General features: G+C 42.4%; 1 protein-coding gene across 4 annotated transcripts in view; it reads right to left on the bottom strand.

Annotated features, from left to right (window-relative positions):
* Positions 1 to 8,223: 8,223 nt before the first annotated feature.
* ATG10 (autophagy related 10) overlaps positions 8,224 to 14,925 on the bottom strand; it is a 250,049-nt gene continuing 243,347 nt past the window's right edge. For all 4 annotated transcript variants that reach the window (XM_065919082.1, XM_065919083.1, XM_065919084.1 and 1 more), the window contains 3 exons: positions 10,861 to 10,958; positions 10,085 to 10,200; positions 8,224 to 9,766 (listed from right to left, as the gene is read on the bottom strand). In XM_065919082.1, the coding sequence (XP_065775154.1) occupies positions 9,729 to 9,766; positions 10,085 to 10,200; positions 10,861 to 10,958 (252 nt within the window). In that variant the 3' untranslated portion in view covers positions 8,224 to 9,728. The remainder of the gene's footprint in view (positions 9,767 to 10,084; positions 10,201 to 10,860; positions 10,959 to 14,925) is intronic.

Here is a 14,925-nt window from a genome sequence, read left to right as displayed (position 1 = left end):
ACATTATTTGGTAAAATGATGTTATGTTTATTAGTATGTAAGGAAAAGAAGTGGACTTTTTAAAGCATATTGTCATGGTAATGTCACCACAGGAGTTTTCAAGCAAAATATTAAAACATCTAACAACTGAATGTTTTTAAGCATACATTGTCTCATGGGGAAAATCATTTCTACAGTGATCATTTGAAGGAACCCAGGAGTGACAGATAACCAGTATTTCCAAATAAGCACACGAACAGTTGCCATTTCATTCAGACTGTCACTTAAGCCTTCAGTGTGTGGTGTGTGTCTTCAAAATGAGGAAGCCACACACACACACAGCCCTTAGATCTTGAGCCAGGCTTGTCAAGCGTCACTGACCTCCCCTGCTTCCCAGAGGACCTGAAGCAATTCTGACGCTAAGGAGAGCTCCTCCTGTAGGAGGGAGAGAACAAAACTGTGGCCCAGATCAGTCTTCAGATAGACCCTCCAGTCAGAAGTGTCAGCTTCCTCCACAGGTTCCTACCAACAATCTACTAACTTCTGGTAATAAATTATCAACATGAATTGTCTGATCTACTCACAGTGTAGGAGTTTTCATTTGTTTAGCTTTCTAAACCTCTTTCACTGTAGTTAACTGGTGGCAGAACAATGGGTCATATTACCTAGCTGGGTTAAAAGTGTAGGACATGCTGAGCATACCCATATTTTCAAAGTTGAGTCTAGCTGCTGATAAATATAATGCTTCCGTACCCCTTTATCAACCGGCAAATGTTTAAAACTGTACAATAGTGGGCAGAGTGAGCCACATTCTAAGTAATATTTTTTTATGTCAATCACAGCTGAGAACAGTTGAGGGAAGTCTTGCTGAAACACATTTTGTCCATTAACACCTGCTTTGGAAACGATGACATGAAATAGATGTTTTGTCACATCTTTCTCCCCCCAACAGCTTTGTGAATTTGTTTATCCAGTTTATGAGAAGATTTGTCATTTCTGGAGAAGGAAATGGCAGCCCACTCCAGGCAACCCAATTCTTGCCTGGAAAATCCATGGACAAAGGAGCCTGGTGGGCTACAGTCCATGGGGTCGCAAAGAGTCAGACACGACTGAGTGACTGAGCCTGTTGTTTCTATATAGCTTGACAGCTTCCGGTATTCTGTTTTTGTGTGGGTTTGCAGGTGAGTTGGACCACACTGCCCCTCCTTTGGTTCCCAACAGATTCCGAGTATTTCCTTAGAATTTCAGTTCCAGTATACACAATAGTTGACTGTGTTCATTCTATATTTTACACATTTTCTTATGTTTATAATTAGGTAGTTTTTTCCTCCTTGTCACATTACTCTTCTTCCTGCCCATGACATAACATAGGGGTGTGTGTATGTGTGTGTAACAGAAGAAAGCAATTGTGAATGAAATTTATTGACCAAGAATCTTGATCTTGGATTAGATTTCAGAGGGTATAGGAACCTCCTGAAACTATGCAGAATTTTCTGATATAAATATGTACATGTGCATGTGCATACATACATACATATATACCCACATATAAACATTTTTCTGAAAAGGAGGTCTATACATTTTTTCACATTTTTGAAGTGGTTTATTCCCAAGAAACGAACTACTGTTTAAGCTTTATAGCAATGAGCAATTGTTACATAATTTTCCAATTTAGTCACAGCTGAGAACAGTTGTGAGAGGTTGCCTGTGGTCTGACATCATTTATGAAATGTCCCCAGTGTGGGGAGGATCTGCAGATGCACGATCCAGGCTGCACACCCTGCGACCTGCACATTTCATATTAGCTCTGATGGCACCAGCTAACGTAACCATGGAGCAATGAGTCATTTTTAAAAGTGACCCAATGTCACTGGTAAATGCAGAATCAGAGAGTATCAGGACTTCCCTGATGTTCCAGTAGTTAAGACTCTGCACTGCCAATGCAAGGGGCCTGGGTTCGATCCCTGGTCGAGTTAACTAAGATCCTATATGCCGCACAGCGTGACCAGAGGTTAAAAAAAAAAGAAAAAAAGAGGGTGTAAAGCCCCAACCTTGGGAATAAAAGCAGAGGACCAAAAACCCAAAGACACTTCAGTACCTAAGGCTGATGCAAAACTTGATGGGACAGATCAAATAAAAAAATGTGCAGGTTTTTAAAAAACAAATTGACATAACATCTGTGTTTGCTTTAAGATATTTGAGTAAATATAACATTTTTTAAAAGGGTTAAATGAAGCAAACTGGGCAAATCTTGGTAATTTCTGATTCTGATTGATAGGCATGTTAAAATTCATTGTAATATTTTCTTTACTTTTGGGTATGGATGAAATTTCCTGTAATAAATTTTTTTCAATCACATACACGTCCTAATTGTTTAACAGCCGCACTCTCTGGTCGTACTAGAACCAGTACAATCAGCTCTGACAGGGGCAAAATTAAGACGTGGAACAATCAAGTGGACAATACAGAAGTGGGAAACTAGCCCTAGAAGTACTGAGAAATATAGAGTACATCAGGAAGGAACAAAACTGAGAATCCATGCATAGCAAGACTAGTTGAGAACAATGATCAGTTCAATAATAAACAGCACAGGAAACTAAAATCATTTTCAAAGATTTTAGGAAATGGTAAAACACAGACTGTTTTGGGGAATGTAAATTGGTATAGCCTTATAGGGCTTCCCTACCGCTCAGAAGGTAAAGCATCTGCCTGCAATGAAGGAGACGTGGGTTCGATCCCTGGGTCTGGGTCGGGAAGATCCCCTGGAGAAGAAATGGCAACCCACTCCAGTATTCTTGCCTGGAAAATTTCAAGGACGGAGGAGCCTGGTAGGCTACATTCCATGGGGTCACAAAGAGTCAGACACGACTGAGCAACTTCACTTTCACTTTACTGGTAAAACAGGGTAACAATGTGAATCATAAACCTTAAGACAGTCCACATTTTTTGATCCCTTCATTCCCTTAGTAACAGTGTAACCCAAAGAAACAGAATATGAGCAGCTATTTCTGTACACATATCTTACCTTACATTTGGAAGCTCTGGCGGGGAGGGGAAGCTTGGGATGCCCTATTGAACACTGTAACCCTAGCAGAGGTTCTGACCAGTCAGGAAATAAGTGCTCAATGAATGCAATTTAAATAAACAGTGAAGAATCAGGAACAACCTAAAAGCCCTAAAATTATTCGTCATATTTTGATATGAAAGAAATGCTAGTCATTTAAGTTGTTTTTTCCAAAGAATGTTAAATGACATGGGGAAAACGTTGCACATGAAATGACAAGTGGGAGAAATCAGGATATAAAACCATATACAGAATGATCATAATATGTTTAGTGCAAGAAAACATATCAATATTTTAATTGTAATATCTCTGGGTGATAAACACAAGTATGTTTTAAGTTTTCTCCTTCAAATTTTTCTGCAACTTCCAAATTATCCATAAAAACGAAACTCTTTTTTTTTTTTTTAATGAATGTTTAGTTTTGCATTCTCTGGATACGTAAGTGTCCACTGCAATACAAAAAGAGCCCAGGTTTTCTTCGATCACTTCCAATCCAAGTTCCCACTCTCCAGCTCTGAGGTACCCCTTTTACAAGTTTGGTGTGTGTCCTTATAGACCATTTTAATGTTTTTAGATACACAGACTGTATATGTACTACAGAACATGTGTGTTGTTAGTGTATTTTTGATATAGTGTTTAAGTTGCATGCCTAGTTAGCATCTAGTTTTTGTCTTCTGTTTTAACACAACAATCCATGGAAATTGCCTATTTTGATACATGGAGATGAATTCACTCTACTTAACTACTGAAGAAAGCTGAGCACTGAAAAATTGATGCTTTTGAACTATGGTATTGGAGAAGACTCTTGAGAGTCCCTTGGACTGCAAGGAGATCCAACCAGTCCATCCTAAAGGAGATTAGTCCTGGGTGTTCATTGGAAGGACTGATGCTGAAGCTGAAACTCCAATACTTTGGCCACCTCATGCGAAGAGCTGACTCATTGGAAAAGACCCTGATGCTGGGAGGGATTGGGGGCAGGAGGAGAAGAGGACGACAGAGGATGAGATGGCTGGATGGCATCACCGACTCAATGGGCATGGGTTTGTGTAGACTCCAGGAGTTGGTGATTGACAGGGAGGCCTGGTGTGCTGCGATTCATGGGGTTGCAAAGAGTCGGACACGACTGAGCGACTGAACTGAACTGACTGAACTACTGTACACTGTGTGTGTGTGCTAAGTTGCTCGGTTGTGTCTGACTCTTTGGGACCCTGTGGATTGTAGCCTGCCAGTCTCCTCCTTAGGACTCTATGGACTCCAGGCTCTTCTGCCTGTGGAATTCTCCAGGCAAGGATACTGGAGTGGATCTCCATGTTCTCCTCCAGGTGATATTCCTGATCCAGAACTGAACCTGTGTCTCTTACATCTCCTGTATTGGCAGGTGGGTTCTTTACCCCTAGCACCACCTGAGAAGCCCCACTGTACACTATCACATTTTATTTAACCGTCTCCTGTTCAATATGCAGGAAGGGGACTTCTTGAGTGGCCCAGCAGTTAAGACTTCACCTTCCAATGCAGGGGGTGTGGGTTCAATCCTTGGTGGGAGCTAAGATCCCACATGCCTCGCCACCCCCCACCAAAAAAAGGAGTGAATTTGTTTAAAAAAAAAAAAAACAAGATAAAACATTCAGGAAAGGGCTTGGGTAGTCTCTCTCTGAATCTGCTAAAGGAAAGGGCTGCAAAACCTCATCCCACTCTGCTGTTGGTAACAAGGGAAAGAAATCTCAAAGGATAGAGAGGGTAGTAGTTCCCAGCAGCAAAGCAGATCCAGTCCTCAGCGTCTGCACAAAGGAGGCCATGAGAAGCTTTCCCCAGGCACAGTGATCACCCACATACACAACCATTCCACAAATATTTATTGAGTACTATGGGCTTTCCTGATGGGCTCAGATGGTAAAGAACCTGCCTGCAATGCAGGAGACGTGGTTTCGATCCCTGGGTTGGGAAGATTCCCCTGGAGTAGGAAATGGCAACCCACTCCAGTATTCTTGTCTGGAGAATCCCCATGGACAGAGGAGCATGGTGAGCTACAGTCCATAGGGGCACAAAGAGTCAGACGTAAAGTGACTTAGCACGCATACACCATACTAGGGCTTCTCCAGTGGCTCAGGGGTAAGGAATCCCACGGCAATGCAGGAGACGTGGCACAAGCCGTGGGTTCGATCCCTCGGTTGGGAACATTCCCTGGAGAAGGAAATGGCAACCCACTCCAGTGTTCTTGCCTGGGAAATCGCATCAGCGACTAAACAACCACCACCACCATACTAAACTCTGAAGATCTGGCATGCACATGTAAATACCAATGCACAAAACACTGTAAATATACTGAACTGTGATTTTCTGTTAAGCCTGCTTTATTTTCTGCCTCATAGTTGTAACTATCTGATTTCTGGGTATTTGAAAAGGTTTAAAGTAACCCAAGAAATCACCACCTAGTCACAGATTTTATTTATTTTCATGTAAAGTTTATATGAATGTACGAATACATGTGCATTTCTAGTTTGCATTAATAATTTACAAAGTGGGACTTGGTGATCTCTAAAATCATTTTTCAGCTCTGTCTAGATTACAAGGTATTTGCAATAGGGCTCTTTTATCACTTGGTGTCGCTATTGACAACACAAAAGTTAGATAAGAGCTTAACAGAACTGCTTTAAAGAACGCACTATGAAATTTAAGATTTTAAAATGTGAAAGCACTTTTACAGACAAATCCTATACAAAAATCTACAAGGGACCCTTCAGGAATCTATATGCATATCAAAGTAGTGCCCCTGGCATCACAGCCCAGTGCAATGGGCAAGCTAATAGTTAAATATTTACTATACCTTCTAAAACAACTTTTAGCAACTTACAGGTCAGCAGTATAAGAAGGGAAGCAGAGGTCTTAGAATTAGAAGGGAGCTTATTTGTCCACAAATTTTCAAATAAAATCTCCAGTCTGCTCCCTGGAGTTACAGCTACATTTACATCAAACTAGCGCGCACACACACACAACCACAGATTTTCTATGAGTCTAGTTGAAATCAAAGTTTCACAAAACAATGATACCCTCACTGTGTGCAATACACTTTCTCCATGTATTTTTGAAATAATAGAAAATATATATTAGTCTCTGACCCCAGGATCCTGGCACAGATCTCCTAAAATTCTTGAAATTTCCCAAGTGGTAAAAGCTTGAAGAGCATCTTTTGTCCCAATATTTGGTCTCTGCCTCAGTTCCTGACACAGAGCTCCTAAATACCTTGGAATTTCCTAGGTGATAGGAGTGGCTTTGTGCTAATGGTTGACTCTTGGGTGGGCTCCTGAATAGCTTCAGGAAGGGAGCTTCCTGATTACCAGGAAGACCAAGCCCTAATTAAAAGCCTGGAACTTTCAGCCCCACCCTCCATCATCTGGGAAAGGGAGAAGGGCTAGAAGTGGAGTTAATGATTGATCATGCTTATGTGATGTAGCCTCCACAAAAATTCCAAAAGTTCATGGTTCAAAGAGCTTCCAGGTTGGTGAACACATCTATATATGGCAAGAGGGTGGTGCACCTCAGCTCCATGGGGACAGGAATTCCTGCACTTGGGACCCTGCTGGACCTCACCTGAGCAGCTCTTCATCTGTATTCTTTACCATGTTTTGTTATATAAACAAAGTGATAAGCATAAGTAAGTGTTTCCGTGAGCGCTATGAGTCATTACAGCAAATTACTGAAACCCAAGGAGGAAGTCATGGGAACCTGACTTACAGCTGGTCAGTTAGAAATATAGGTGACAATCTGGGGCTTGCAACTGTCTTAAGTGGGGCAGTTTTGTGGGACTGAACATTTAACCTGGAGGAGCTGTTACTAACTTAAGGTAGATGGTATGAGAGCTGAACTGAATTGGAGAACACCTAGTTGGTGTTGCAGACATGTCCGATGTGTGGAAAACCCACATCTAGTGTCAGACGTGCTATGAGTCTGATAGTATTGTGACAGTATAGGAAACACAGGGACTGCTTTTCCTTGGCATATTCTGTTTCATAAAAAATGCTGGTCATAAACCAATAAACTGATTTTACTTGATCTAATACCCTTCTTTCCATTTAATATGTTAGGAAGCAGAGACTCAGAGAGGTGCAGTGACTTGCCCGCGGTAACATGGCAAGCCAGAACTCAAACTTTTCAGGATACTGGCAGGTTGTGCTTTGAAAGGTATTAGGCAAAAATCAAAGATCATCCTTGACATATTCCCAGCCCTTTCTGCACTCTTGTATCTTCTAAAGTCTGTGGGCCAGTACCTGTTGGTGAAAAATCTGACAACGTGTACGCGTGATTAGTCATTTTAAAAATACAAGTTCTTTTTAAAATACAAATGTGATCACTTTAACTGCTCTACTTGAATTCCCTCAGCAGCTCTTTGTGGTTTTCAGGCCAAATACAAATCACCGGTGTGTCAATAAAGGCTCCTCCAGACCTGGCCCCAGTCCTGCTTGCCGGGTCTCTCTTTACCACTTCCCCATAGGTACCTTCAAGGTCTTTCTTTCCTCCATTCTTGACCTGGCTCAATCGTGAGTTTTTCACAACTCCACTCATATTCTTTTTCTGAGAATCTTCCTGATGCTTGCTTTCCACACCTCCGCCACAGCACACATCCTACCATCCCTGTGTCTTCCTCTTGTCTGTCTTCTCCACTGGACTGGGCATTCGTGTGCGCAGAGTCCAGGCTCTCCATGTGCTGCCCTGTCACCTAGCCTAGGGCTCAGCACGTAAGAGGAACTCAGTAAGTATCTGCCCAAGCGAATATCTGCATATTCTTACTCTGAAATTTCAATCCCCCCAAAACTCCAACTCAATTCTCCCAATTTCACAGACCCAAGAGTTGCGTGGGCCTCACAAGTCACATGGCTGAGCTTCCTCATGGTGCAGATGAAGAACGTGAGGATCAGAGAGGTGAAATGGGTTTACTAAGATCACACACAAGTGGAGTATAGGAGACTGGCTTGCAGCAGCTGTAACCAGTCTTGTTGCTGACTGAAGGAGCTCTGCCTTCACATTAGCTGCAGAGGAAGCCCTTAGGGAAAGAACCATCACTTTGACAAAACATTTTTCTAATTTTATGACTGTTGGGATAAGAGTCTGTTATTTTACTGCATTCTTTAAAAAAAGGAAACTTAAAAAAAAAATAAATAAATAAAAATAAAAAAATTAAAAAAGGAAACTTTTATCAACCAAAAATTAAAAGTTTAAGTGAAAAAAATTCTGAAAAGAAATAGAACCGCTTGAGGAGAAGGACCTAACTGAGGAGGGTGGTCTCCACAACCTTAGAGGAGCTCTTCAGAACTTTTTTCTGCCAGTGATGAATTTTCAGATCTTTATCAATCAGAGAAAAAACATTTTAAATTAAAAAAAAAAGAAACTACACACTGCTCCCAAGCTGACAGACTACTATCACCTCAGAATCTGTTCACAAAGGACAACTAATATTTCTAGATGAGTACATCATCCACATGACACATTATTACTTTTTTTTTTTTTAACCCCAGAAATGACATGGCTTGAGAAATGACTTGCTAAGAAATCTGTGTTTACATTAGGGAGTGTGGGGAGGAAAAATCCTTGCAGAAGTTGAAAAGATGTTAAGTGGTAAATACCAAAATGCCCAGCAAGCATGTAAGCAGGCTCTCATACCAGCATGAATATGTGCAGCTCAGCGTTTTAAAATTTACTTTTAGCTTTTCCAGCAGTTTAAATTAACCCCTTCTCTACTTCTGCTCCCTGCCCGAGAGTGCAGTCCTTAACCTAGAGACTAGCGGGGCTGGCAGGGTCCTCTGTGATTCGCCAGCAGATAATCCCCTCATGCTAACCGCTCCCCACAAGTGGGCTGCCTCTCCAGGTGCCTCCTAGACTCCTTGCTAGCCAGTCTCTTGGGTGAGCCCTGAACAGTGTTAGGAAGTAAGTCCAGCTTGAAGGAGCTGTGCACAGAACTGGAAAAGGCCTACTGGGAGACCAAAACAATACAAATAAATGTGGCTCAAAAGTTACATCCAGAGCAGAACTTCCTCAGGAGCAGGTACCTCAGAATCACCTGGAGGGGCGGTTCCAGAGGGTGGCCAGTGCCTGTAGTTGAGAAAGATCCTCAAATAACTCTAAAGTGTGTCCTTCACTGACAGACACTAATCTAGATGCTCTAAAGAGGTGATTGTGTTTTTCTCTTAGTTTAAGACCTTAGCAAGTTAAAATGAAAAATGAAACAGCAACCCCAAACCAAACATTCCATGGTTCATCTTAATACCTTACTATTAAACTTATTGACAGACTAGGTGAATGACAATCAATTATAAGAAAGGTCACCATTTAATGAATATTTGCTTAATACTTTACCATACTTTCTCACACACTAAGGCTCTCATGTGCTTCTCACAGCCACCTTGTGAGGTATCTTGTTGTTCTCAAATCAAAGATGAAGAGAAGGAGCCTCAGAGACAGGAGAGAAGAACCTGGAAGTTCCCTGATGATGTCATGGTTTCTATTACCGAACTAGAGCCTTTTCTGCTATTTATATAATTTGTGTCTTTGCAGTGTTTCTTCTAAACATAGAGCATATCAGTTGCTGCAGACATTTACTTCCAAGGGGAAAAAAATTCACTTCAGAATCTCGGTGAGCTGAAATCTCACACCATATTGGCCCCATTAAAACCAGGGCCGGCCGCATAAACTCTCAGTGTTCTTCTAAGCTTTTTCGCTCAATAGAAGAATCTGAAGAATAAGAACAAAAGCCAAGAAAATGAAAGAAGGTTAACTGAGCAGTAAAGACTTGTTTCAAGAATATCAATTCTAAAATAAAACCACTCAGCTCTGTGGTTGGGTGAGTGTTACCATAGGAAAGTCAAGAGCTTCCTAAATGAGTGGACGCTGGTTGGCTGGAAAACTAAACAAACAAGTCAGTGTCCAGTCTCTTAGAGATGAAAGCAGACTTAATAAATGCTGGGGCCAGCAGGGGTGACATATCCAAATGCAAAAGAGACCCCAGGATCTTTGCAACAGGAAACACGGAGCGCAGGCTTCTCTTTTTACCTTGTCCACTGACATTGCCTTCATCGTGAGAGGCTGCTGTGGCATAGCTCAGAGGAAGACTCAGCCCGACAGCTGGCCCTACCATGCTCAGCCACGATGTGATGTAGTTGACATTCCTGGGAAGTAAGCGAAACACAGAAAACTCTGTTTCCATCGTGGTTGTCTGAGTGGTAGAAAATCATTTACCAGCAATCAGAGAAACGAGGCTTTCTTCAAAGATGTGTGCTGGTCACTTGGCATCTCAGCATTTCCAAATGCCAAGCCGTTGCTTGACAGGGACTTGGGGACCAAAGAGGCTGAGGAGCCCCCACTAAAGCAGCTTAAGGGAGGGAGGGTCAAGGCACTGATGCTCTTGACTTCCCTCAACGATTCCAGTTTGACCCAGCTGACAGCATTAGCTAAAGTAGCAGAGTGCAGTAGTGAAGAGTGTGGCTCGGAGGCAAGAGTGCCTGGGTTCACACTCCAGGTTCCACCACTCAACAAGATATGTGACCTTGACTGAGTTATTTAGGCCCTCTGTGCATTAGCCTCCTCCTCTGTAAACTAGGTAAAATAATAGTACTTAGCTCACAGGGGTGTTATAGAAATCCAGTGCATTAATATATCTGAAATACTTAGAACAATGCCTAGAACACAGTAAAAAAATTCAATCAGTGTTAGCCATTATTATTATTACAAAGAATATTTCTTTTATAGTTTAGCTTTTAGAATCACATAAAAAGATTTATACTTTTAAAATAAGACTGAAGCCAATATACCTTGATGGTATTTCTTACCTATTGATTTTTTGAGAATTCTTTAACACAGGAGTCATGAATTCACTCGTTTTGCAGGGATGAAGTACAAAAAAGGGTTGTCCAAGTATCGGATGCTCCTGTTAAGAATCAGAGTCAGCCCAGGATTGCTGGCATGAATTACTTTGAAAAAGTTAAAATCCATACTCAGGTTTACTCCTTTAAAAAAAAGTTTGTTTTAAATTTCAAATTATTAAATTAAGATATAGATTGATTCCTATTTTAAAGTATAATTCATAACGCAAACATGAGAAAAAGGTTGATGAGAAGAAATTATTTACTGATAGAGGATAGCACTCAATACAAACTGCAGATACATTTTATCTTGTTGTTTAGCTGGTATTTCCTTTGGCCTATAATTATTCTTCAGGTTTAACTCAAGGATGTCCATGAAGTTCAGGAGTCTGACCATTTGAACAATGCATTTCATTCACCTGTTTGTCAATGGATCAGTTCAGTTCAGTCACTCAGTCATGTCCAACTCTTTGCAACCCCATGGACTGCAGCACCCCAGGCTTCCCTGTCCATCACCAACTCCCGGAGTTTACTCAAACTCATGTCCATTGAGTTGGTGATGCTATCCAACCATCTCATCTTCTGTCGTTCCCTTCTCCTCCCACCTTCAATCTTTCCCAGCATCAGGGTCTTTTCAATTGAGTCAATTCTTTGCATCAGGTGGCCAAAGTATTGGAGTTTCAGCTTCAGCAACAGTCAGTGGTAAGGGAACCAAAATCATTTGCATATTTTCTTTCTTTTTCTAAATGAGTATTTTGATTGCACTGAGTCTTCATTGCTGCACGCAGGCTTTCTCTAGTTGCGGCAAGTGGGGGCTACTCTTCATCTCAGTGTGCAGGCTCGTCATTGCAGGCTTCTCTTGTTGTTGAGAACTCGCAGGCTTCAGTAGTTGTGGCACACAGGCTTAGTTGCCCCACAACATGTGGAATCTTCCTGTACTAGAGATCAAACCCATGTCCCCTGAATTGGCAAGCATATTCTTAACCATGGGCCACCAGGGAAGTCCTCGCGTATTTTCTTACATAAATGTTGTCAACATGTTAATTCTTTCAGGCCTAACTGCATCCAGGCACATGACCAATGAGTAGACAGGGTAGAGGCACTATTTAAACTGTAGGCTTCTCTGGTGGCTCAGGTGGTAAAGAATCTGCCTGCAATGCAGGAGACCCAAGTTCAATCTCCGGGTTGGGAAGATCCCCTGGAGAAGGGAATGGCAACCCACTTCAGTATTCTTGCCTAGGAAACCCCATGGACAAAGGAGCCTAGTGGGCTACGATCCATGGGGTGGCAGAGTCAGACACAACTGAGCAACTAACACTTTCATTTAAATTGTACTGCTCTTGTCTGTCTCTCTCTTTCCCTTAGTTTCTCTGCTTATCTATGTCTCTCCTTCTGTCTCTCCCAAGCTTATGGAGCTGTTTCTACAAGTTCCAAGTCCATAAGACAGAACTCCACTGCCTTTATAAGAGAATGATTGGATATAAGAGACAGGTCGGACTGCTGTCAGACTAGGGATGTAGACATCATTTGGTAGGCAATGGGGATCCCGAGATGGTTGCTATGTGGTGAGTGATCTATGCATAAACGCGACCAACTTGAAAACAGTTTTTGTTGATAAATTTATAGTTGCTTACATCGTGCATTAGCCATTATGCCAGAGACCACAAACCCCAATACTGTTATGATCTGAATGCTTGGTTCCCACAAATTCATATGTTGAAACCCTAGTGTGCAATGGTAGGAGGAGGTAGGGCCTTTGGGAAGTGGCTTAGGTCATGGAAGTGAGGGTCAAGAGGCCTCAAGATGAGATGAACGCCCTTAAAGAAAAGGCTTCAGAGGGCTAGCATCCCCTTCTGCCATATAAGAACACAGTGAGCAATCTGCAAGCTGGAAAAGGGCCTGATGATGGAGGGCTAGAGATCTCAACCTGGTCTGACTTCCAGCCTCAAGAATTGTATAGCAACTACCGGATATGTGATATTTTGCTATGGCAGCCCAAACAGACTAAGACAACTACCTATGTAGACCAGGCAGGGGACCGGAAGGGGAAAGGCCAGTTAAACGCAGCAGCAGGTGACAAGGGCCTTGTGGACCCAGAGAGTGTGCCCAGCCAAGCTTGTGCTTGCTACTCCACTCCAGCCAGTTGTGCCAGGTGGAGTGCAGGCTTGGTGTGCCAGGTCTTCTCACTTGTCAAAGTAACCTAGACATCCAGATTTTTGTGTAAAACCTCCTAAATTTAAATGTTGGCACCATTTTAAAAATATGGTGCAGGCCAAATAAAACAAGTCCGTAGGCTGGATTTGGACCGAGGGCTGCCTGGCTTCTTCCCCTGGCTTCTCTTCTCAGCCAGGCCGAGGAGAAGCTGAACTCAGAGTTGTCCATGGGAAGAATCACAATCTTGCTGCCTCCACTATCCAATCCCAAAACACTCATGTCTGTGCACAAGTGAACACACCTATCCACAATAAATAGGAGGAACAGCTCCACTTGTACAGGTGACCTTGTACAAGGTCACCTTGTGTGAAAAGATGAGAGAGAGAGAGAGTGTGTGTGTGTGTGTGTGGCAGGGCTGAGTTATTCACTGCGAGTAGGCTGGAGTACAAGTATGTCTCCCTAAAGTGACCACCTCCAGATCTCTCTGCCCAGGGTCCTGATTCCCACACTGAGCTCAAGCTCCCACTCTCCTGCTCTCTTCTACCCCTCATTCCTGTTTCTAACCTGACACTGTGACCACAGCCCAGATATGTTATGCTTATCACCAACTTGATTCTGGCTCCCCTTACTGGCCTTAAACTAATATTTATTAATTCATCACATATCTAGTGATCATCTCTTACATACTTGCCAGGAATACTTCTTGATCTATCAATAGTTACAGAGATCACTCTAAGATAAACCAAGTCCCTGATCCCATGGAACTTATGTTCCAGTGCAGGAGATAGCCAGTAGCCAGTAAACACATAGAACAAATAAGTAAATAGGATAATCTAGATAATAATAAATGCTATGAATTTATTGGAGTGGGTACCTTTATTAAAACAAAGCAAGGTAATACAACTTTGGAGGGACTGTGGTAATAATTCAGATTTGGTGGAAGGGAAGGCCTTACTGAAGAGGTGATCTTTAAACAGAGATCAGGATGGCAAGAAAAATCCAACTGTGCAGAGAAACTGGACAAATGCAGAGACCATAAAGGGAAATGAGTATAGGAAATGTGCAGAGGAAATGCAAAAGAATTTTAGAATTATTCTGAACTAAAAATAATTGCTGTTTATAGATTTGGGATTCAAAAGGCTAAATTTAGTCTAAATCCTTCTTGGATTACTTGTATAGTAACCAATGCAAGGAATGAAGAGCTGTAACCAAATCTGTGAAGACACGTTTTCCTTCTTTAACAGAACGAAGCCTAGACCTCCAAGGATGGCGCTGCATGGAGCGCGCATAAAGCAGACAGTCAGCTTGGCCATGCACTCTCCACTCCTCCAGGATGCATTCCCCACTTGGCAGCCCTTGATTATCATGGCCACTCCATGGGGAAACTCTCCACCTTTAAACACTTTAGCCCAAGCTTCATGTAGCTGAGGTAGAATGGACTAGTCAATCAAGACTCTACTGAAAGCCTGGGAATACTGAAAGGGTGAAAAACACACAGAACAACAGGGCTCTAAAAGATCCAGAGTGTTACAATACCGGGGCTCTCAGGTCCATTTGAGGGCTTCCCTGATAGCTCAGTTGGTAAAGAATCCGCCTGCAATGCAGGAGACCCCAGTTCGATTCCTGGGTTGGGAAGATCTGCTGGAGAAGGAATAGGCTACCCATTCCAGTATTCTTGGGCTTCCGTTGTGGCTCAGCTGGTAAAGAGTCTGCCCACAATGTGGGAGACCTGGGTTTTATCCCTGGGTTGGGAAGATCCCCTGGAGAAGGGAAAGGTACCCACTCCAGTAATCTGGCCTGGAGAATTCCATGGACTATATAGTCCACGGGGTTGCAAAGAGTCAGACATGACTGAGCGACTTTCACTTTCACAGGCCC

This window comes from Muntiacus reevesi, chromosome 1 (assembly GCF_963930625.1).
Source record: "Muntiacus reevesi chromosome 1, mMunRee1.1, whole genome shotgun sequence".
Taxonomy (NCBI): domain Eukaryota; kingdom Metazoa; phylum Chordata; class Mammalia; order Artiodactyla; family Cervidae; genus Muntiacus; species Muntiacus reevesi.
Note: the sequence above shows the minus strand (reverse complement) of the source record. Positions and strands in the feature narration are given on the sequence as shown.